Genomic DNA, 21,231 nt, shown 5'->3' on the forward strand with positions numbered 1-21,231 from the left:
TCGTTCCGCGGGCGCCGTTCGTGCCGTCACTTCCGCAGCGATGGCGGCGCTGTGCGGCCGGGCGCGGCTGGCTGCGCTGGGCGGGAGGATGCGGGGCTGCGCCAGGGCATCGCTCCGCTCCTGCAGCGCCGGGCCGCCGCTCTACGACGTGCTGGTGTCGGGCGGCGGAATGGTCGGCACCGCGATGGCCGCCGCGCTCGGTAAGGACGTGACCTTCCCCGTAGGCGGCATGGGCCGGGGGCGCGGTCAGTGTGTAAAAAGTGTTGCTCTGTGTGAACACTGAAGCACGTAGAAGTTATAGGTACAGAATGAAGAGCGGCCATCTGACAGCAGCGCTGTGTTAAAGTGTTTTGTGTTTGCTCGTTCAAGGGCACGATATCCATTTCCGTGACAAGAAAGTCGCCTTGCTGGAGGCCGGGCCCAGGAAGGAATATCACTTACCAGAGAGCTACAGCAACAGGGTCAGCTCCATCTCCCCCGGCTCAGCCACCTTCCTCAGCAGTACGTAGCGCTTCTATTCTTGCTGTTCCCAACAATGTGTTTCAGTTTGCTGTTCTGTTTAAACAAAACCCCTTTGAGCGTGTTCTGCTTTCATAAGTGGAGTTGTTCGGCTTCGTCTCTCAGTATTCTGAGCATAGAGTTGCAGTGATTGGCTCAGGTATCTCTTGGCAACAAGATTCCACATTCTAGTGGCTCAGTCTGATTTTCTTCTGTAAATATATGTACTTATGTATAAATTGTGTATTAGTATTTGTGATAGTGGGTTGGCAGAAGGTTGTGAAGTGCTCTCCAGCACCTAGGATGCCTTGTTCACTAAATACGCATAATTGTCCCATGTTTAGTGCTTGCAGTCTAGTAACTCACTTCTGTTCAGTTTTCATTTCAAAGATAAATTAGAGCCTTGGTTTCAAATGGAGGGAGAAATATGATAAACAGTGATGGCTGTGACTTTTTGTGTCTGTTCTCTTGCCCGGTGAGAGCTGATGTGTAAGTGACAGCATTTGGGGACAAGTCTTGTGCCTTTTTGTCTGGCTCACATTAACAGCAGGATAATGTGATGCTGGAGCTGGGAAGGCACTTTCTCAGGCAGCACTGGCCCTGCTAGGTGTAGTGGAAGCAGAGTCTGGGCAAATTATGCACTAGTTAGTGATCAGTGATCAGTGAGAGAGGAAAGCATAGAATGAGCTTCAGCTTCATTTGGGTCTCAGTGTCACAATGTAAACTTGTTTGTGTCCTCTTCCTCTTTTAGGTTTTGGTGCCTGGGATCACGTCTGCAGCCTGAGATGTAAACCATTCCGACGCATGCAGGTGCCATACTCAGGGCTGCAAATGTATTGGGTTTGCCTACTTTGAATTCTCAGAAATGCTTCCATTATTAATCCTAAGTTTATTCCTTCTTTGGCAAAGGGCAGGCCATGTTTTTCTCTGGGAGATAACTGTTCTAAGAATCATGGTGTTACAGGATAAAAGGCTGATTGCTATTGGAAGCTGTAAATGGGGAGGCATGGGTACTAGTCAGGAAAGACAGAAATAAAGGTGAAAGTAGTAGGTTAGCATTGTATTTTAATTATGTAATAGGAAAATAGGGGGAAAAAACCTTTCTGTTTTCAGAATTAGTGTTTGAGATTAATCTAGATTGTTGCTTGAAAGTAATGATGTGATGTATTTTAGTGGCTTAGAGTGGCTGGTAATTCAGGATGAGTCTTTCTGCATTCCTGGATTGATGTTCTTCTGCTGTTAGGATGGATGTTTCCATGTTCTCTGAAAGGAGCGGTACCTGTTAACTTCGTAGCCTCATATGATGTTTTTCTTTGTAGGTGTGGGATGCTTGTTCTGAAGCCATCATCACTTTTGAGAAAGATGACTTAGATGACATGGGTTACATAGTGGAGAATGATGTCATTATGGCTGCTCTTACCAAACAGTTAGATGCAGTAGCAGGTAGTGGACAACTTCTTTAATGTTCTATTTCCTCAAGAGAGCTTTCAATAACTTATCTTCTATTGTGTACACTAAGAGGGAGAAGGATGATTTATCTAACAAATGACTCTGGGACATGGGCAGCTTCTTGAAATGGGGGGAATGGAGGGATAAATCTGCCTGCTGTAGGCTACACAGTATGAAGACAGTTGCATGTGCTATTTACCAGCACACAGTTTCTCAGGAAGACTTAATAGGGAGATGTAGTGTTCTGAGCGGGCTTAGCAGTGACAGTTTGCCAGATCTGTTCATTCTTGCCTTGAGAATTGTAGTATCTGTTCTCAGAGTGTCACTAAAGGCGTGCACGGCCCTTTGCTGCTGTAGTGATGTTTCGTTTTTTCCCATGTCTGTGTCATGCAGTGACCATGGTACTTTGTGTTCCCACCAGACCGGGTGGAGGTTTTCTACGGGAGCAGAGCAGTCGGGTATACCTGGCCCCTTCCCTCTCACAACTGTGACACAAGCCCTTGGGTCCAAATTGAGTTAGCTGATGGACGCAGACTTCAGACCAAACTGCTGGTAACTAAACTTTTTATTTCTGTTGATCAGGCATCACCTCTTGCCCAAGTCCTTTCCACTGGATTTGGTTCTGAATCCGTGTGTGCCGCTCCACCCACGTGGAGGGCTTAAGTAAGGTGAGTTGCTAACTCTGCTAGAGGTGCTAAGGAACAGACACGTTGAATAGCCTTTTCTGTACCTGATGCAAGAAAACTGTGTTGAGCTGGACAGAAGCAGAAGGGTTCACCTCTTGTGGTCTGAGGGAACTTACGTATATTTTCTTCTTCTGTATAAACAAAAATATGTGTACATGCTAATGGAACTTTGTAGACTGGAATATTGGCTTTCCCAGGAGCTGATGAAGAGGTAGATCTGCATCTCTTTATTCCATAGATCGGTGCAGATGGCCATAACTCTGTAGTCCGGAAGGAAGCTGAAATTCAGAACATTGAGCATCAGTATGACCAGTCAGCTGTGGTGGCAACTCTTCACTTGTCTGAGGTGAAATTCTACAGACCATCTCTTGTCTTTTGCATAAGCTGATAATGTTAAGTCACTAATTCCTAATTGTCCACTTCTTTCCACTGTAGGCCACAGAGAATAATGTAGCATGGCAGAGGTTCCTCCCCACAGGACCAATTGCACTTTTGCCAGTAAGATACCTCATGCTCTTTGTGTTTTTTACTTTTTAGTATATTCTTTTAATCATTTTTCTTCTCTCTGTGTGCCTTGCTATGCCTGTTTTGTCCTTCTGCCTTTGAAGTTGTTTGCCTTGCACTTTATCCTTGGCATTTCCCATTTGTAGTATGTTTGGCTGGGGAAGTAACATGCGGTTTAACTGGTGTAGGAAGAATAGAGTGAGGAAAGCTTTGCTTTGTTTGTTTGTTTGCTTTTTATTATTTTTCTCTTGATAATGACCCTTGAAATTTTCGTGTCCAGCTGTCTGACACTGCCAGCTCTCTGGTTTGGTCTACATCTCATGAACATGCCTCAGAGCTTCTCACTATGGACACCGAAAGTTTTGTGGATAGCATCAATTCTGCCTTTGTGAGTATCAGACTTACAGCGGTTATGAGGCTGGCTGTTGCAATCATGCAAAGTACAATGGAATCCTACAGCTTAAAGGACAGTAATAGGGAGGATTGGTTCTCAAGCTGCTCTTCTGGTAGGGATGATATTAGAGGACACTTGGCAAAAAAAGGATGACCTTTTGGGACTGATTTAAGTTAGTTCTGAAAGGTATGGTAGAATCTGAACTAAATTTCTGAATGATGGGAAGCATAGGCTTATCCTAGTTGAAGACGTACATCGAGTTATAGAATGGCCAGGGTTGAAAAGAATCACAATGATCATGTAGTTTCAACCCCCCCTGCTATGTGCAGGGACACCAACCACCAGACCAGGCTGCCCAGAGCCACGTCCAGCCTGGCCTTGAATGCCTGTAGGGGGATGGGACATCCACAACCTCCTTGGGCAGTGTGGGTTAATGTCTAAAGATTTCTTTCTGTTTGTTTGTTTGCTCATTTCAGTGGAGCAACGTAAACCATTCTGACTTCATCGATAGTGCTGGAGCCATGTTTCGATCTGCTCTTTCACTTCTGAAACCCTCAGGAACTGCGATGCGTCAGCTGCCCCCAAGTGTTGCTGAAGTAGATCCAGAGAGCAGAGCCATGTTCCCTCTGGGGATGGGCCATGCGACAGAGTACGTCAGGCACCGCGTGGCTCTCATCGGGTAAGGGCTCTGGAGCGCCTGCTGGGTGAGTGAGTGGTGTGTGGTTAGGAATGGTGTGAGCACAGCAACTCCCACTTAAGAAATTAGATGGTTAGAAATGCATTTATAGCTAGAGTCTGACTTTGTCCAGGCCCTTTATATAATTTGCTCTTCTGCTGACAAAAGCCTGTTGTATGAACAGCACTCTGCCTGTCGTGTCTGCCTTCTGTGTAAATTCAAGTTTTCCTTCTCTTGTTTGTGTAGCCCAGTTTAGCAGTCCAGTGTCTCATGACGGACCTGTATACTTCCCCAAACATAGCAGCTGTTCTGTATATCATTTTGAGTGTTAGCTCACTTGTGTTGAGCACAAATGACAAGACTTACAGATAATTGTGGATAGGACATCATAGGCTTTTGTACAGTTGATTGCAAAAAGAGGGAAGTACCTCATCTTTTATGTTCTGAGGATGAATGTTCATTTTCTCCCCTACAGCTGCAATACATTGGTAGCTCATAGTAATTCTTGATGCTGTGTTACATTTGTGATACATTCTTTTTTCCACCTTGAGTCCCTTTGTGCCTATGAGTACTCTGTGCTTTATATCTCATTATCATTTTAAGTGCGTGATCTTACATTTCATACTCAGATTTCATTACTTCAACTAATGTGTTCAGCTTTGTTCTTTGCAGATAAGTCTACTCATGATTTAAAAGAAAATCAGATTATTTTCAGTGTTACATCATAACTTTGTATTCATTATGTCTCTGCTTTTGGTGTTGCTGATATGCTTCCTCTTGTGCCACTTAGTATAGTAAATAGTAAAGCCTGTTTCACGTGTGATCTGACACTGGGCTTTAGCTAGTCACCTCTTTATAGTTTTTCCTTTCTGAGATGCTTTTTGCTAACCCCTCTTTTTCTTCCTTCTTGTAGCTGGAGAGGTAGGTAGGTAGTTCAGCACAAGGCAGTTCTGGATAAAGCTGTATATGCTGCTGTAGAATCATGTTAATTGCAAAGAAGTGAAGAGTTTGTCAGCCGTCCGGCTTTCTTCAAGAAGGGTTATAATCTTCTGTCTTCTCTTGCTTCAGGGATGCAGCACACAGAGTCCATCCACTTGCAGGACAAGGTGTAAACCTGGGTTTTGGTGATATTGCATGCTTAGCTCATCACCTCAGCGCAGCAGCCTTCAACGGGCAAGATCTGGGTAAGGATCCAAGACAGCGAGGTGGCTGTGAGAGGTTTGGCCTTACAAGGCTCTGCTGCTACCATCAGGACAAGCACTGTCTCTGTTTGCAGGTTGAACTTGCTGCTTTTCTATTTTTTTACATATTTATTGCTTAAAGGCATATTTGAAGCAAAACTGTTCTTCAGTTTATTGGCTACAGAGCAGTTAATAATGCTTGGATGCCATTCGCATCCTCAAAACCTAAAAGAAATGCTTTAAAAAAGCAAAGAAAGGATCTGCTGGGTGGTAGTTACAGGTAATGAGACGAAAACCACTAGCTGATGGACTCAAGCCTATATTAAGATGGTCTGCTTAGCTGTTCTGTGTTTTTAGTTATATGTGGAGAGTACTATATAGATAAGATGCACAGTTTGCAGCAAGTCACTTGTAATGTGAGTATTCAATTATTTCTTCCAGGATCCTTAAAACATCTCTTAAAGTTTGAGACAGAACGTCAGAGGCACAATGTCTCCTTGATAGCTGCCATTGATTTACTGAAGAGGCTTTACTCTACAAGCCTTTCTCCTGTGGTGCTACTGAGGACATGGGGATTGCAAGCAACAAATGCCCTGCCTCCCGTCAAAGTAAGATTCTTCCTTTGTACATGGGCCATTGAAGATTTTTTGCAATGAAACATTTCTTTTTTGGTTGGAAAATGCTAACTTAAGTTGTTCAAACTGAGGTTTTGTGTTGTGAATGAACCTGAGGATTTACTAAATAACTTGTGGCTTGGTAGTTAAGGGTTTCTTCTGCAGTACAGGGAATGTGAAGGATCTCAATATCTATATTCTGTGTCAGTAACTGTGGGTCAAAAGTCACCAGTAGTCTTTGGCTTTATTTTGCTGTGGAATGTGAACATGGAACTTTGAACTGCATTCCAGAAATGCATTGTAGAAAAAAAAAATAGCCCTCTGAAAACAAACCTTCCTTAAGAGTAAGACATCGAGTGATTTGACAGATGTGGTGTGTGACTTATACAGATATCTGTTTCTGTGCTGTTCTGCCTTGTTAAATTGTTCTCTCCTGGCTGAAGCCCTCAATGGAAGTTACCTGAGGAGGTTCAGACTTAAGCACAGAACTTGTGTTTGCAGCCTAACTGCCAGAATTTTGCACAGCACCGATGTAGTTGGTGGGTTTTCATGATGTTCGTTGAGCCACCTGCTCTCAAAGCTCCCACGTGCCTTCAGATTAGATTGCTCATTTCTAAATTTGCTCTATTGCACAAATCAAGCCTTACTGTTTAACACAGAAGGCCAGTTTCCTGTGCATTACATTACAGTAAGACACTAGGCTGAACTGATGTATCTAGTTGTACTAAGAAGAGCAGTATGCTGCTGCTTCAGTGCTTGGTGTTTATTCAGTTTCTCTGTTGCAAGCAGGAGGCCAAGTGAAGGCCTCTTTCGTGATTACGGAACTTGTTGGTTATGTCTGTTTTGTGCTATTCAAGGAGGAAAAGAACGCTGCAACTTCTTTAATTTCCTTGCATGCAGGGATAGGTGCTTTGCACTTAACTAAAGAGGCTGATAGGGACCCTTGTCCACATGGAAAGGAGATTATAGCTGCTTTCTGAAATGTGTACTTATCACCAGTTTACAAAATGCTTTTCTTTCTCCCTTTTTTAGGAGCAAATCATGGCTTTTGCCAGTAAGTGATCCGTTCTCAGTTTGGAACAGCAGCTTGTCGGTGTGCGCATTATTTTTATAAGGACTGTGACTGATACCATTTTTGAGTTGTGTTATTTTAATTTAACAATAAAACTGAAGTATTGAGCTGTGTCTTACACCTTCTCTGGTTTACACAGATGATATTTCATCTGCTCTTCTCACAGGGTTTGAGGTCTCTTCCTGTGGTATCATTATCCCTTTGGCCACTGAACTGTTCTTACAATCTGCTTTTAGTTTGGACCTTTTAAATTGAAGACCAAAGTGAGCTGTGCTGAATTTTGGTAGCGACGAATTTTGCTGTTTAATTACTTTCAGTTTTTCATGGTGTGATTCTGGAACTGTTATGTCAATTCTGTGTTCTTAACCACTTCCTGGACTCTGAAAGGAGGGTGAGTTTTCAGCCTAAGAGACCAATTCCCAGTTACAGGTATATTTTAATGTTCTCATCTCCCTCCATCACCTTTTTCCTTGTCACTCTTGTGGTGCTTTTAGTTAATAGCAAGGTTCCTTGTGGAACTGGTTAGTCTTAAGAGCTTTCCAATACCATGAAAACGAGATGTAAGATAACATGAAGGAAAGAAAACTTCAGGACAAAGTTGAAAATATTGTTAAAAATGTTTTAATTACTAAAATAGAAAATCAAGGTATTCTTTCCTATGTTCCAAACGCCAGCCCTCCTGCATTAGATATTTGAGACTCACAACACTGAGTGAGCACTGCTACTGGGCAAGATGTGTAGATACTGTAACCAGTATCAGGAGTTAAAATCCAAGTAATTAAACATAAGTTTTGGACTGAAAGCTATTACTTGTGCTTCTTCAGTCACACGTACTGGGCAGTTCCTGGTAGTCGGGATAAGAGACTTTACAAAGGAGAAGATAAAAATCAGTGGTGCAAGTAGAACTCTTCCTTTAAAAGGCTGCTTGGTCTTTAGTTAAGCTAATAAATAATAGCATTGCACTAGGGTGTGAGGACGACTGGCTTCTCTATATCCTCAACCCACTTAGTAATTCAGATGTAAACAGTAGGGGCTCGATTCTGCAATTTCTTGTAAAAGAAACCTTTGAGCTGAGATTTTGTTTTTCTTGTGACTGCAGGATCAGGCCCTTGATGGAGAGCAGCAGGTGAGTTTCAGTTAATGAATTGTGCCACTGACAAATGAAAGCCCTGAGCATTCAGATATAATGCAACTTTGGTACAGGATAATGGATGCTTCACATAGAATATGTAGTACCAGAGTTTGAGGCAAAGAACGCAGAAAAGAAACTTATTCCACACGGTATCTGTCTTCTTCTAGACATCCTCCCTCAGGACAAAACCAAACCCTCAGGTACTTGTCAGGGTTAGGCTTTATTCACTTGGCAGATACGCTTCTGCTTGTGCCTTAAAAAATAATAGCCCACCTTACTTTCATGTTTCAAGTACAGCCTCGCTGCCTATGGCTCTTGGCCTCAGGATCAGCTAAGAGAGTTTGTCATAGCACTGGCTCAGACTGGAAGCCTTTTGATTAATTATGTTAGCTACTTCTCAGGAGTAATGCACTTGGCTAGTAATCACTGCAGCCTTCTTCATGTTCTCCAAATAGAAAGGTGAAGAAAATCAGTCATTTAGGAGAAGATGAATGTTTGCTGTCATATTGTTGAAACCAGACTGTGCACTAAGTTTTCCCAAACGCTAAGCAGGGGAATAAGAGGTTCCTTGTTAAGAAAAGGCTATAGCATCAAGGGTGGACTCCATGGCTACTTTCTTCCTGCTCAGACAAATTTTTGTAGTGAGGGAGGAACAGAAGTTTGGTGTGGTGCTGATGCATTTCCCAACATGGGTCTCTTTAACAGACTCTGGTAAGGAGCACAAGTAGGATGCTCATTTCCTATTCCAGAGAAACAGTGTGAGTTTACAGCCAGGTGTCAAAGGTGGGATAGTTATAGGCTGCTCCACCCCCACCCCTTGGACTCCTGGTGCTGACTGAACTTGTTCAATCAAAAGCATGTGTTGCGTCATAGCACCATAAAACCTGAGGTAGGGAAGTGGGGTAACTTAATCAGCCATCACCAGACTTGTGCTGCTAACAAGAGGAAAATGGCTGATGATCATAGTAAGGCAGATTCCTAGGGCTCCAACCTATTTGGTGAGATTAGTTAGGATTTGAGTGCACTGTTTCTTCCTTGTGCTGGGCATTAGCAATTATTTTCAAATCCAGTTTCTGGAGAAGGTAGTGTGAGAGCAATCTTGGGTTTTACCAAAGTGAAAAAGCTGTGCTGCACCAAACGTATAAGTGCAAATGCCTGAAAGGAACAGAGTGTTTGTCATAAGGCAGGGGTGCGTAAAAGCAGCTTTTAGTCATACGGATAATACCTCTCTGTTCCAAAGTAAGTTCATCCTTAAGTTCCATATTCCACATTGAATAGAAGGTAGTCAAGGCAAAGTGAACTATTAAATCAGATACTTTATCTGGCTGCATCCTTCATTTCCTCATGGTGTAATGTAATAAGCATTTCTTTTGGCAGTGGAGTTTCAATATCTTGCTGCCTAGTTTTGTGCCTGTACAACTGTGTGTTACGACTGCAGATGCTAAAATGAATCAAGGCCTGATTCAGGTGTGCAGCCACCTTTCAGATGTGCAGCCATACAGGACAGACTTTTAAGGGGCAGCACAAAGGCAGTCATGCAAACTGTTCGGCACAGATGTTGCTTAAGAAACTACTGCTGAAAGAAATGCTTGATGTGGTACAGCCTGTGTTTCGGCCAATACCTTTCCTAAAACTATACCCAAAGAGTGCTTATAGAAAGGCTGATGTCATCATGTTATGTATTAGCTCACAGCTGGGTACTTGGAACACTGAGGCTGGGAGTATCCAGGGTTATTGTTTAATTTTCTCTGCATGGCTGTTGGTGTCGTGTATGCATTTATGTATTTAATGTCTTGCAAACAAACTTCAGTACTGTATCCTTAAAGTAAATGGGGGAGGAGAAATAACATCTGTAGTTTATCACCATGTCCCAGATATGCTGTGCTTTTAGCAATGGGATGTTATACAAATGTGCTGGTGAAAGCTGGCTTTGAGTCCCTTGCAGATACTCTGCAGGAGTTTAGGCCTTTTGACTTTCAGAAGGCAGCTTCTGGATTATTTATGACAATCAAAATTATATTGTGGCAACTTTCATTATGTGCAATGCCAATCCCAGGTGAAGATCTGTTTTCTAGCTTTGGTCCGTTTTCCGCTCTGTGACTGACTCCAGCTGGACAACATACCTGGACATTTCAGTTTGCTTTCTCAAACTTTCAGAAATGCTGAAATCCATAGGAATGTCACAGTTCAATACGTTATCCCTAGAGACTGCAGTAAGTGAAAGGTAGCACCCAGAGTCCAGCTTGTCTCTATGTTGTTCACTTTTTTGGTTAACTGTAAAAGGAAAAAAGAGCAATTGTTATCAACAGTGTTCTCAATATGTTGCACATGACAGCAACTACACATAACAGCCCTGGAAATGCTCAGTAGCTACTTAGCCAGAGCAAAGAACCACTCATGTTGATTGATAGAGAAACTGGGAAGCTGGTTTGGGGATTGAACTTCTTCTCACCTGTAAGAGTGTGTTGTCTCTAAATCCAAAACCTTCCTTTAATAAAGCGGTGATGTAAGTGAGATCCATGCAGAGGAAAGGACTGGCTGAGCTGAATCTCTCCATATTATCACAGACTAGAGAAAGAAAAAATAATTAAAAACAAAAAAAAAAAATCAGCAGAAAAAGGGGCTTTTGAACTGACTTTAAGCCAAAACCTACTAAATCTCTCTATGTTTGATGACAATTTACCTTCTTTGGCTTTTCTTTCAAAATCTCTCACTTCCAGAACTCCTCCCTGTTCATAATCTGAAAAAAAAGAGATGAGAAAATATCTTCACAAACCTGCAAGCAATTGAGTTCTAAACCTATCTCTAGTCTCCGGGGTTCTACCCTCTGGATGGCATGTTTGTATGTAGTAGATTACCCAAAACCAATTTACCTATTAGGTTGGTGTCAGCTGCTCGATCATAGTAATAGGAGAAAGCATAGAAGGAACTTCCACGAATCTCATCTGGTTGGTGCAGTTTTCCTTTGACAACCTTCAGTACTTCCACATAGCAAGGCTTGAATCCCGTCTCTCCTGCTAGGACAAGCACAGATGGGGTGAGCTAAGGAGGCACATCCAAGACATGGAGGAATTGGTGGCAGGAGTATGAAAATGGGAAGAAGCAGAGATTAAAGAATCAGAAGAGCTTAAATAACCCCTCCACAATCCAGCACAGTACCTGCATGGAGCAAGCACTCTAGATCACCATCATCAAGAGGAATTGGCTAAAGCAGTTCACAGCAATGTCTGACAGGTGAGCTGAGCATACTAGGGTAGGTGCATGAAATGCTTCCTCATTATGCAAAGATCCCATTGTTATGTTCCGTGGTCAGCAGAATCTCATTTATATTTGCTACTACCTGTAAGGTAAAACTTTACTTTCCCTCCCCTTCACGTTGTAATTTGTCAGTCCAGTTCACACACTGAATCAAGCTCAGAGATCGTGTTTCCTATTGTAAAGCAAAGCAACATCAGTCACCAAAGGGGACTGTTCTGGCCGTTGCTGGTAGCAGCTTCATGCTCTGCTTGCAGCATTAGGGACAGTATTTTTAAGAAAGAGTTCTGCAAGGGGATACTCTTTAGTCTACCAGTTGTTATACCCTAACACAGCCAGAGAACTCAGCTCCAAGCCTCAGAAAGAACTCTCCTGTTTCTGCAAGTAACTAACATTTCCTATTAAGGCAGTGTATAGCAAGCATAGGCCAGCTACTCTTATGGCTTCAGATCTTTCTTTGGCTCTATCAACACTCTACATCTATGATGTACTATGATGTACATCCTTCATACTCTTAAGATAACTGATGGAGTATTTGTCAAGAAAAAACATGCAGATGCTGTAGGCAAGACTTATCTTACAAGGAGCAAAAAGCTGCTTTATTTTACCTTCTTTGTTGCCACCGTACCGGTACTTCACTCCCCCAAAGTGCCACTCTGCTTCCAGTTGCTTTGGCAAACAAGAACTGCGGAACATTTGTCCATCTGCAACTGGAAATAAGAGATCAGGAAAGATACATTTTAATGCAGTTATCAATCATTGTGCAAAGCCAGAAAGGAAAAGGCTGAAAAATCTTAATTAAGGTCTTCAAGGAAAAGTAAGGAAATGTGAACTGTGCAACCTACTGATGGCACCTGCTTTATGCTGTTTGCATTTATGTGGTTGCTGGTAAAGCTGTGTATTGGTGGTTGTCTGTGTCTCTACTGTGTTTGTGTGTCCACATAAACTTCTGGGATCTACCCTCAGTCTCACTGCTAATTCAAATTGGAAAAGCAGCTTTCATAGAATCACAGGGTTGGAAAGGACCTACAAGATCATCTAGGCCAACCGTCCTCCTTTTACCATACCTACAGAAAACCACTAAACCATATCTCCTAGCTCCCTATCCAGACACTTCTTGAACACTGCCACGGATGGTGACTCCACCACCTCCCTGGGCAGCCATTCCAGTGCCTGACCACTCTGAGAGAGAAAAAGTTCCTTCTTATGTCCAGTCTTTCTCACAAGACATTCTTAAAAAAAAAAAGCAGTAGGCTCAGTTTCTGGACAGATCTCTACCAGGAAAACAGACAAGTGTGAAATATAGCAGTGAAGGCATATGAAGTGGGTTGCTGACAAAAGACTAAACCTACTTATCTCTTCAGAAATCTTCAGTGTTTTCTTATCTGGACATACCTTCTGTATTCAAAGCTCCAAGAGTTGCTAGTCTGGCAGCTTTCAATCCAAAACCCAAATAGCTGCAAAAACAAAGGAAGACATCACCGTTTTTAATTCTTGCATTTTTTATATGTTCCATCCATAGTCTCCTGGAACACTCAAACTATTCTATGCGAAGGAAATAAAGAGTTCTCTTTGTTTGAACAACTCCCAAGTCCCAAATGTACAAATGCCATGACACGTTATGCTGTAAGACAGGTAGATCTAAAACTGCGGGAAGTGGTTTGAGTTGGTGTGATATTTCTACAAGACATTAATTGAAAAGTCAAAGTGCCTGAGTGTTAAAAACCAGGGATAGGTAAAGTTTATAAAATATAAAATAAATAAAGATGTATCTTCCTATGAAATTTACCTCCGACTTCACAGAATACTGCTATACTACAAGCTAGGATTGTGAACAACACTTAGGAGAATATCATTACATGTAACTGGCTTTAACAATGCAGCTAGATTAAAAACCTGCCGGCCTTTTATTTCCATTTGTCTTTGGCTACCCATCCCTTTAGTAGTGTTAGTATAAGTTTTTACATGATAACTGGTGCTAAATTAATCTCTATCTTCCTCTTTCTTATGAGATAATAGTTGTGGGCTCAGACAAACCCTACCATGCATCATTGAGTTCTTCACCAGTCTATACAAATCATGCAGGGAAACTCAGGGTGTCACTGCAGACATCTCAGATACCTTTTTGCTTAATTTGGTAACACAATTACATTCTTTCAGGCCAAGATTCCCCCTAGCTGGCTTAAGAGTCTGTGCTCCATGTTGTGTATTAGCTGTCTTCTTGTCCAGTGGGTTTACATCAGCCTAAGTTTTACTTTTTATCCAGTTACTGAAGAGATGGGCTATTTGGAATTGAGAACTAGGAATTCAATTAATTTAATTTAATTCTGACCAATGGCACAATGCCTGCCATTCTGTTTGTTCTGGAATATTTGACTTAAACTGAATAATAAAAATTCTTAGAGTACTCATAATGCTTCCTTTTCCTTTGATGGACTGTTATTACTTTGCACTGATAACGACCTGGAGTATTTCCAGCCTACTGTCATGTTTCAGTTCAACTCATGTTTCAAAGAGGTAAAAAAATGTAGTAAATACGTCATGGTCCCAACAGCTGCCAATAGGACAACACAAACGTTTCTGGTCTCAGAGGCTGCAGAGAGATTGATTCTCCCACTAGAGCCAGCAGCCTTTTTGCTCCTCACCTGTGGGTATAGAGCTTGTAGGTGCTGTTAAACATTTCAAATGAGGTAAGAAAATCCCCAGGGCTTTCCTTCAAGGTTTCCTAAAAATTGAGTAAAAGAAGAAAAACTTTTAGTTGTAATTATATAACAAAAAATAAATAACTGATATAATATCAGAGATACACCCTTTGAAAACAAACAGTCTTTCAGTGGTGCCTGTTGCTGTAATACTTGCAACACTGAGTTTACTTATTTGCATCTTTGTGTTACTGCAGTGTATAACAGGGGAGCAAAACAGATCAGGATGAAAATGCTCTTTGGTTCACTACATCTTAATTTTTCAGAGTACTTCTGTGCTTGCCCATATACACACACAGAATCCCCACTGAAATTAACTGCACTCAAAGCATCAATAACTTTTCCAAGCCAGACTAGAGATCTTAGTTCAGGCACAGAGAAGAATCTAAAACTGCAAAATAAAGTATAAACCAGATTTTTCCCATAGAATCACAGAATCACAGAATTATCAAGGTTGGAAAAGACCTACAAGATCATCTAGTCCAACCATTACCGATACTTCTACCGATACTGATACTACTTCCCATGTTAAATTATTTCCTAATAGTCAGAGAAACACTGTGAACGTTCAGTCTTTGGGCTTATTTATCTCCTCATTCCATCTACCCTCAGCTCTCGCCTCACCACTTCCAGTCTTCTTCCTTTCAGAGTGTTCCCTCTGTGTGCACCTTTGCCCTACCAATACTTAGTCTCTATTTCCTTGCCACACTGACTCTTGTTCTTGTAAATCTGAACCTGTTTTGGACTCATTTACTGTTCCTTTCTGTTTCCAGTTCCTTAGGCCTTAATCCCTTAGTCTTTCCTCTGCTTCTTCTAGCCTCATCTCCCATCCCTTCTTGGCTCCACGCCTTCATATCAGACACTGCCGCTATGGGCCAAACAGCAGAATCTCAGAGGACTGAACCTTCAGAGTCACTGCTGCCGCCATTCCAGTAACCAGACAGATCTGCAGTTACAGAGTCCTGGAGGGCAGCCTGCCTGATGCAGAAAGAGGTCTGGCAGTATTTAGCTTAAGTCTCTCCTGAACAAACACAGACTGGTTTGTTTTTGGCATCGGGTAGATTTATGTAGGAGTGGCAGTGACCCTTGGCCCTGACATATTTTTTGAATTCTCTTCCTAAACCTGACGTCACAAAAACTTCAAAATAGGAGAGTTCTGGAAAAAAATTGGTTGGAGAACTGTTTTCCTGCCTCTTGCCCTCACAAACACGTACAATTCACACACTCCCTGGGTCAGGCAGGCATTAAACAGCTTCATAATCATTATGGTTGAATTCTAGTTGCTTATAACTTTGGCAACAGCCAAATATGGAAATAATAACACAGTGTTAAAACAGCTCTTTGCAGTTACCATTCTATGTCTTCTATTTGCTTGCAGATGTGTATTTCATTAATGAATCTCCTAGCGTTACAGTGTCGTTCTTCAACAACATAATACAAAAGCAAATATGCAACTACCTCAGGTTATATTAGTAAGAAAAGCTTCTGCAAATCAAGGGACAAAATTATGTCACATGTGCAGAATTGTTAGAAGCATCCCGAGCTATATATGTACTTTTTGTTGTGAAATTGATAACATGGGCTTGAAGCAGGCGTAGCATACAAGCAGGATACACAACCCCTTACTCCAAACCGCTCTACTATTCATATTGTTGGCTCTCATCAGAAGCAAACCTTCAAAACCTTTTCCTGTAAAGCCATAAGAAGTTTGAATCCTCAACTAGAGTCTAGTCTCCTTTAACAGCCCTATTTAGTCTCTAAAACCCTGACATAAAACACCCTTTCCTTTTGGTCCAATGCCCGGTTCAGCAGGTGTTATCAGCACAAAACAGAGGGCGAGCCCAGAGTGCTTAAGGCTCTGCAGAACACGATAAGGTTGCACATCAGGTTTCAACATCACCCACCACGGCAGAACTAAAATATTCTGATATGAGAACCATGTGGTTCCTAAATACCTGTTGGAGAATTTCCATTCTCGTGAACAAAACATGTTAAACTACTTCAGAAACAGCAAGAGGGACAAAAACAACTTGGCAGTATGGAGGTACTAAATGCTACAGTGTCCTTCCACTGTTTCACATCTATGTAGTTTTCCCATGCAGTCTTCAAACTTGGGTCTCCATTCAGACTGTTTCTAAAGAGATACAGAAATTCTGACAGATCCAGCAGAGATGGGGAGATTCCCCCAGAGACAAGAATTATCCCAGGCAATGAGAAGGAATAGATAAGTAAACAGAGGGAGAAGCTGTGCTATTAGAAATAAAAACATTTGCTCCATTAGACAGCAACCCCACCCTGCCACTAATTAGTGAGGATCTGCTATCAGTCTGCAATGGAAAAAAAGGATAACTCAGAAGATACCCTAATTTGCTGTAAATGTAAGAAAACTCCCTAAAAATATGCTGCATTTATTGAATGCAAAGTAATTGTCTGCACTCATGGGGATTTTCCAGCCTGAGTCTAGAAAACAAAGGCTAATTCTCTTTGGTTTTACACATTTGCTTTCTTTTTCCTTCCTACTTATCCAGGCTCCTTTGTTTGCAACCGCCTATCAGCCAACTGCTGATGTCAAAGGGAAAGGCTGTGCAGATGTTCAGTACATCAGAGATGTTCTGTTTGTGCCAGAGCTGACAAAATGAAAGCACAGAGCCCAGCTGTGCCCAAGTTTTCGCACTGGCATTGTAGTCTTGACTCGTATGTTTACAGCCACTCCTCACCTCAAACCGTGGCAGAAACGTGATCTGGGTTGAGGCTCCTCCCAAGTCCAGGGTCCCAACAGTGTTCTGGTTCTGGCCAGAAAGCTGCCCTGCAAACCACATCATGTTCAGAACAGCCCGAAGTGGCAAAATGCTACAATGTGGATACTGCACCATGCTCAGGCAACTGATGAGTTCCCACATTATCATAGCAATACAGGAAGGCTGAGTGGGCCTTCAAAGACAAAAGCCATCACAGAGAACTGTTGTTATAAAGCAGGTACTAAGAAAACTTCTCTGACTCAAAATTTCAGATCCAAAGAGACAAAAGCAGGCAAATGTTTGGGTATGTATTCATATCTCCTGTAGAAGATTGTCAGAGAGAATGCATAAATTCTGCAACTACTACAGTGCTCGTCAAGAACAGCAGGAGAATAAGGACAGATAGAGCAAATGTAAAGAGAAGTTATACAGAATTAATTACCTGTCAAAAAGTTCACAGTGATCCAGGCTAAAATTCCTGCAAAGAGTGAAAAAGGAAAAACAAAAGTCACCACTGAATACTCTCATGACCTCCTGCCCATTCTTACCACTAGTCCATATTACATATTTAGTTATGATTTCCAGGTAATGTAATATAATCTCCCTAATATTTTAGACATTAATTCAAACTTACAAGTTGCTTTAATATCATGCATTATTGATGAATTAAAAGCTCATTAAGTAGGATAGGAGAAACATTTGTAGCAGGTATGCAACTGTAGCATACACAAAAGTCATTTCTAATTTCTGAAGGATACACAAAGAAGCAGTGAGCTGACACAATGTATAACTTTCCTTCCCCACTTTTCTTATCAGCCTTTCAATTTCTAACCTGAAATTTGCAGTACACTGCTCCCTGCTTCAGTGTTGTGGTTTGCATGACAAAAACCAGTAGCAAGCACTAAAATGCAAACAGCTCCTCTTGGACTCCAGCAGCTGACTTGATGATGGCACAGGCAAATGTGCCAGTAGAAGATGGGTTTTAAAACAGAACTTGGCAGACTACACTGTGCTCTGTTACGCCTCACCAGTACTGCTCCCTGTTAATACCACACTTCTTGATACACACTTCATCTGTTAAACGTAGTGCAGACTTTATGTTCTTTCTCTTTTTCTCTTGGTCCATATGGACAGATTTTGCTCTTTAATCTTCCTCCATGTACTGGTTGCTTAAGCTTTCTGATAATTCTTTCTGCCTTCCCTGAACAACTTCCAAAGATTTGCCACAATGAAATGTTCAGAATTGAATGTAGCATCATGGATGGCTTTTATCAGACATCCATACAGGTTTATTACCTGCCTGATCTCCAAGGATATGTAGCCAAAACGCATCATTGGTTTGTTCTGCACTGCAAAATCATTTATAAATAGTCACCAACTCCAAGCCTACGTATTTTCTTGCATTATATGTTACTTTCTTTGTTATTTAACTAGCTGCAATTTTTTCAATCTGATTTTATTATTATTATTACTTATTTAGGTTACAAAGAAGGCTAGAAATCTTTTTCTTCCTTCCCTCAGTTTAGGTGACCATTTCCCCTTCAAGTTCACTCATTCCTGTCTTCCCTCCCATTCCTCTTTGTTTTCAGTTTTTCTCCTTTTTAAAACACACCTTCATAAGACCCGTCCATGATGCTAACACTGTCCTCTGGAACAAGGAATGGTGACTCCTCAAAGACTTTTTTCACCTGAAGAGAGAGAAAATGATTCAGTTCCTTGCTCTACACAGTCTTGCTCTGCTCTCAGTGACAGAGAAAACATTTCCTTTCCACTGCTAGTAGAAAAAAAAAGTCATGAGCGCGTGATAGACAAAATTCTTCCTCTTTTAAGAGCCAGTAAAGAAAGAGATGTATCAAAAGCCTCTTTCCCAGAGCCTCCTATCCACATCACAACAGAGGATTTCAGGACCATACAAGAAAATCCTTGAGTTTCATGCTATCATGGGATTACAGTTACTTTTCACAGCTGAAATGTGCTGATGGCAACAGGCTGGAGAACTGAGTCAGGAAAGATGAAGCAGAACAGCAGCACTGTATCCAGAAGACATTAATATTACCTCAGAAAGTAGAGCCTGAGCTTTTTCCTCTGACAGTAAGCGCAGTCCAGCTGTGGCTTTTAACACTACTGGAGTCTTCTTCCAGAGATGAGGTGGTACAGCATCTACGGCCATGTCCAGCAATCTTTTAACAGATTCAGCACCCTTAAAGGAAGAAATCATATTTCACATAGTTTTCTCCCTACAGAAAATGAGCCTCCCAACTCCTCAAAACTAGTGAAACTGGTATTCAATAGCTGAAAATATTCACGCCCAAAAGATGCATAGAAACTGTGCTAGGAACCTCGTACAATCCTTAAAGGAATATCTGCGTTGGAAGGTCAGATACATTCAGAGTTATACCTTAGGGGACAGAATTAAATGTCATTGTCTGTGGGAAGTATTTTTGGAAAAGATGGAGGGAAGCAAAGGAACTGAGTATCCAACAAACCTGAGCATCTTGCAGTATGATAAAGCTAAGTGGTGCAATTACTGACTGAAACCGCAAAGGTCAGGGGGGACAACTCTGAATCTCAGTCATTGCACATAAGAATTCCAAGTGAATCCATATAAAGTAGCCTAATAACAACGCCAGCTGTAGAGTGGTTACTGCACAAGGCACAGACATCACTGCTGGGCTCTCAGCTATATACACTGCTCTAATAATTATGGTTTGGCATTAGCAATAAGCACGCTTCTGTGAAACTTCTAGAAATGTCTCCTGGTGATGATTTTAATCCCACCCAGAACACAGGGCAATTCAGTGAAATCACAAGAGATCTCATCAAAGTTTTCAAAAAGGGCCATCTACTCTTCCCCAGGGTTTCACACTAAAATTCCTGCAGCACTGAATCACACTGAGAAATCTGAAGCTCCCCCTAAGGTAGCCCCAAGTCCAGGACTGCTAAAGCAGGCTTGGCATGGGATCTAATCTATCATTTGCCTGGCACCTCCTTTAGATTGTGAACGAGCTTGCTGTCAGCAGAGGGGATGTGGCAAATGGCAGCTCAGTTCAGGACTGGCTCTGTGTATCAGCATGACTCTTTTAGCTGTCTTTGCCCTGCTGCTCATTTCTGACTCCTGATCAGAGTGGCCTGAAAGAAGCACACTGTGCATGAATTTGCAACCATGTACATTTGAAAATAAAGAGGGCTGCACCTAACTCCAGTTTTCTATTACGATTCTATTGTAAATTACTAATTTATACATTAATTAATAAAGTAAAAATTAACACACCCGATTGTAGATTGTGGAACTGCCTGGCTTTATTTTTGAAAGACACCATGTATAAATTAAAAAGAAAAGTCTAGAGTCAGTAGAACAGCAATTGCTGGTACCAAAATCATTACTCAGCCACAACTGTGATCAAATATTCTCAAAGGCATGTGACCTAGTTAGATATAGCATTTGAGCAACTAATTAAGCCATTGTTGCACTGATGAAATATATGAAGTAATAGCTGCCACTTGACTGTGTGGAAATTAACCCACAAAAGTAGAGCAACAGGTTTGGACAGCCAGTAGTAGAACCTTCACATTTTTCCCTGCATTACAATTAACAATATTTGAACTGCTTGGTAGAGTGCAACTGATATTAGTACAGGGGGATCAACTCACCGGGAATGAAGGAGAGCCTTACCTTTTTAGGCTGATCAGCATAGGCAGAAAGACCTGGTTTCACAGACTCAAATATTTCCCCTTCCAACTCAGGAAGGATCTCTGCACAAATGAGACATTACATAAAACAATCAACAATTCAAATATATAAAAATATATATATATATGTATTTTAGCTTCCAAAAGGTTGTCTGCAACACTAGTAAAGAGACCGTCCTTGACTTCCCCTTGAAAATAATAAGTCCCCAAAAACGCTCCTTCATTTCAAAAACACGCTTAACAGAACATTACTCTTGTACCCTCCAAGTTCATTGACAATTTATTATGAACACAGTATAATTAGAAGGATGCTTGCTCATTATGCTTTTGTAAGCCACGAGTTGTAGCAATGTAGTATGACTGTTGCCTAATCTTAATGAAATTTCTTTTCCTTCTTGCCACCAAGCTAAGTGTGAAATATTAATTCATTTTAAGGCACATACAGTCAGCTCCTGATCATTCTTTGGTGATTCATCCCATTCACAAGCAGAAGGAATGAACAAAGCTGACTGGCCCCAGGCACTTGGCTGCAAAGCCAAATAAATGTGACCATTGCTCTCAGAGCAGCCTGGCTCTGCCATGTATCTCACTATTGCACACTGTCTATCAAAGTTGGACATTGCACCAGCCCTTCCCAAAG

The 21,231-nt window shown here is 41.6% G+C and overlaps 2 protein-coding genes across 8 annotated transcripts in view; one reads left to right on the forward strand and one right to left on the reverse strand.

Annotated features, from left to right (window-relative positions):
• The first annotated feature begins 38 nt into the window (after nt 1-38).
• On the forward strand, nt 39-12,372 carry COQ6 (coenzyme Q6, monooxygenase). 2 transcript variants are annotated; one of them, XM_032445176.1, is made up of 12 exons: nt 39-200; nt 370-501; nt 1,250-1,308; nt 1,818-1,941; nt 2,369-2,499; nt 2,872-2,979; nt 3,069-3,131; nt 3,418-3,525; nt 4,008-4,210; nt 5,276-5,391; nt 5,830-5,996; nt 11,228-12,372. In XM_032445176.1, exons 1-12 carry the CDS (start codon nt 41-43, stop codon nt 11,294-11,296), a joined length of 1,440 nt encoding a protein of 479 aa, XP_032301067.1. In that variant the 5' UTR covers nt 39-40; the 3' UTR covers nt 11,297-12,372. The 2 variants fall into 2 exon arrangements, with proteins under 2 accessions (XP_032301067.1, XP_032301068.1); XM_032445177.1 differs by lacking the exon at nt 11,228-12,372 and adding an exon at nt 7,035-7,199.
• ENTPD5 (ectonucleoside triphosphate diphosphohydrolase 5 (inactive)) overlaps nt 7,680-21,231 on the reverse strand; it is a 16,560-nt gene continuing 3,008 nt past the window's right edge. For 5 of the 6 annotated variants that reach the window (XM_015865072.1, XM_015865075.2, XM_015865073.2 and 2 more), the window contains 12 exons: nt 20,575-20,654; nt 18,958-19,101; nt 18,514-18,589; nt 17,344-17,379; nt 16,881-16,969; nt 14,107-14,186; nt 12,857-12,918; nt 12,070-12,171; nt 11,080-11,223; nt 10,890-10,946; nt 10,659-10,774; nt 7,680-10,480 (listed from right to left, as the gene is read on the reverse strand). In XM_015865072.1, the coding sequence (XP_015720558.1) occupies nt 10,394-10,480; nt 10,659-10,774; nt 10,890-10,946; nt 11,080-11,223; nt 12,070-12,171; nt 12,857-12,918; nt 14,107-14,186; nt 16,881-16,969; nt 17,344-17,379; nt 18,514-18,589; nt 18,958-19,101; nt 20,575-20,654 (1,073 nt within the window). In that variant the 3' untranslated portion in view covers nt 7,680-10,393. The remainder of the gene's footprint in view (nt 10,481-10,658; nt 10,775-10,889; nt 10,947-11,079; nt 11,224-12,069; nt 12,172-12,856; nt 12,919-14,106; nt 14,187-16,880; nt 16,970-17,343; nt 17,380-18,513; nt 18,590-18,957; nt 19,102-20,574; nt 20,655-21,231) is intronic. The other variant, XM_015865071.2, reaches the window with a different exon arrangement.

Source organism: Coturnix japonica, chromosome 5 (genome assembly GCF_001577835.2).
Source record: "Coturnix japonica isolate 7356 chromosome 5, Coturnix japonica 2.1, whole genome shotgun sequence".
Taxonomy (NCBI): Eukaryota; Metazoa; Chordata; class Aves; order Galliformes; family Phasianidae; genus Coturnix; species Coturnix japonica.

Excerpts from the sequence above, each read along its gene's own strand:
- COQ6 (XM_032445176.1), top strand. The coding sequence starts at position 41 with ATGGCGGCGCTGTGCGGCCGGGCGCGGCTGGCTGCGCTGGGCGGGAGG. Across the intron at positions 201-369 it reads CGCGATGGCCGCCGCGCTCG|GGCACGATATCCATTTCCGT; the intron begins GTAAGGACGTGA and ends TGCTCGTTCAAG. Across the intron at positions 502-1,249 it reads CTCAGCCACCTTCCTCAGCA|GTTTTGGTGCCTGGGATCAC; the intron begins GTACGTAGCGCT and ends TTCCTCTTTTAG.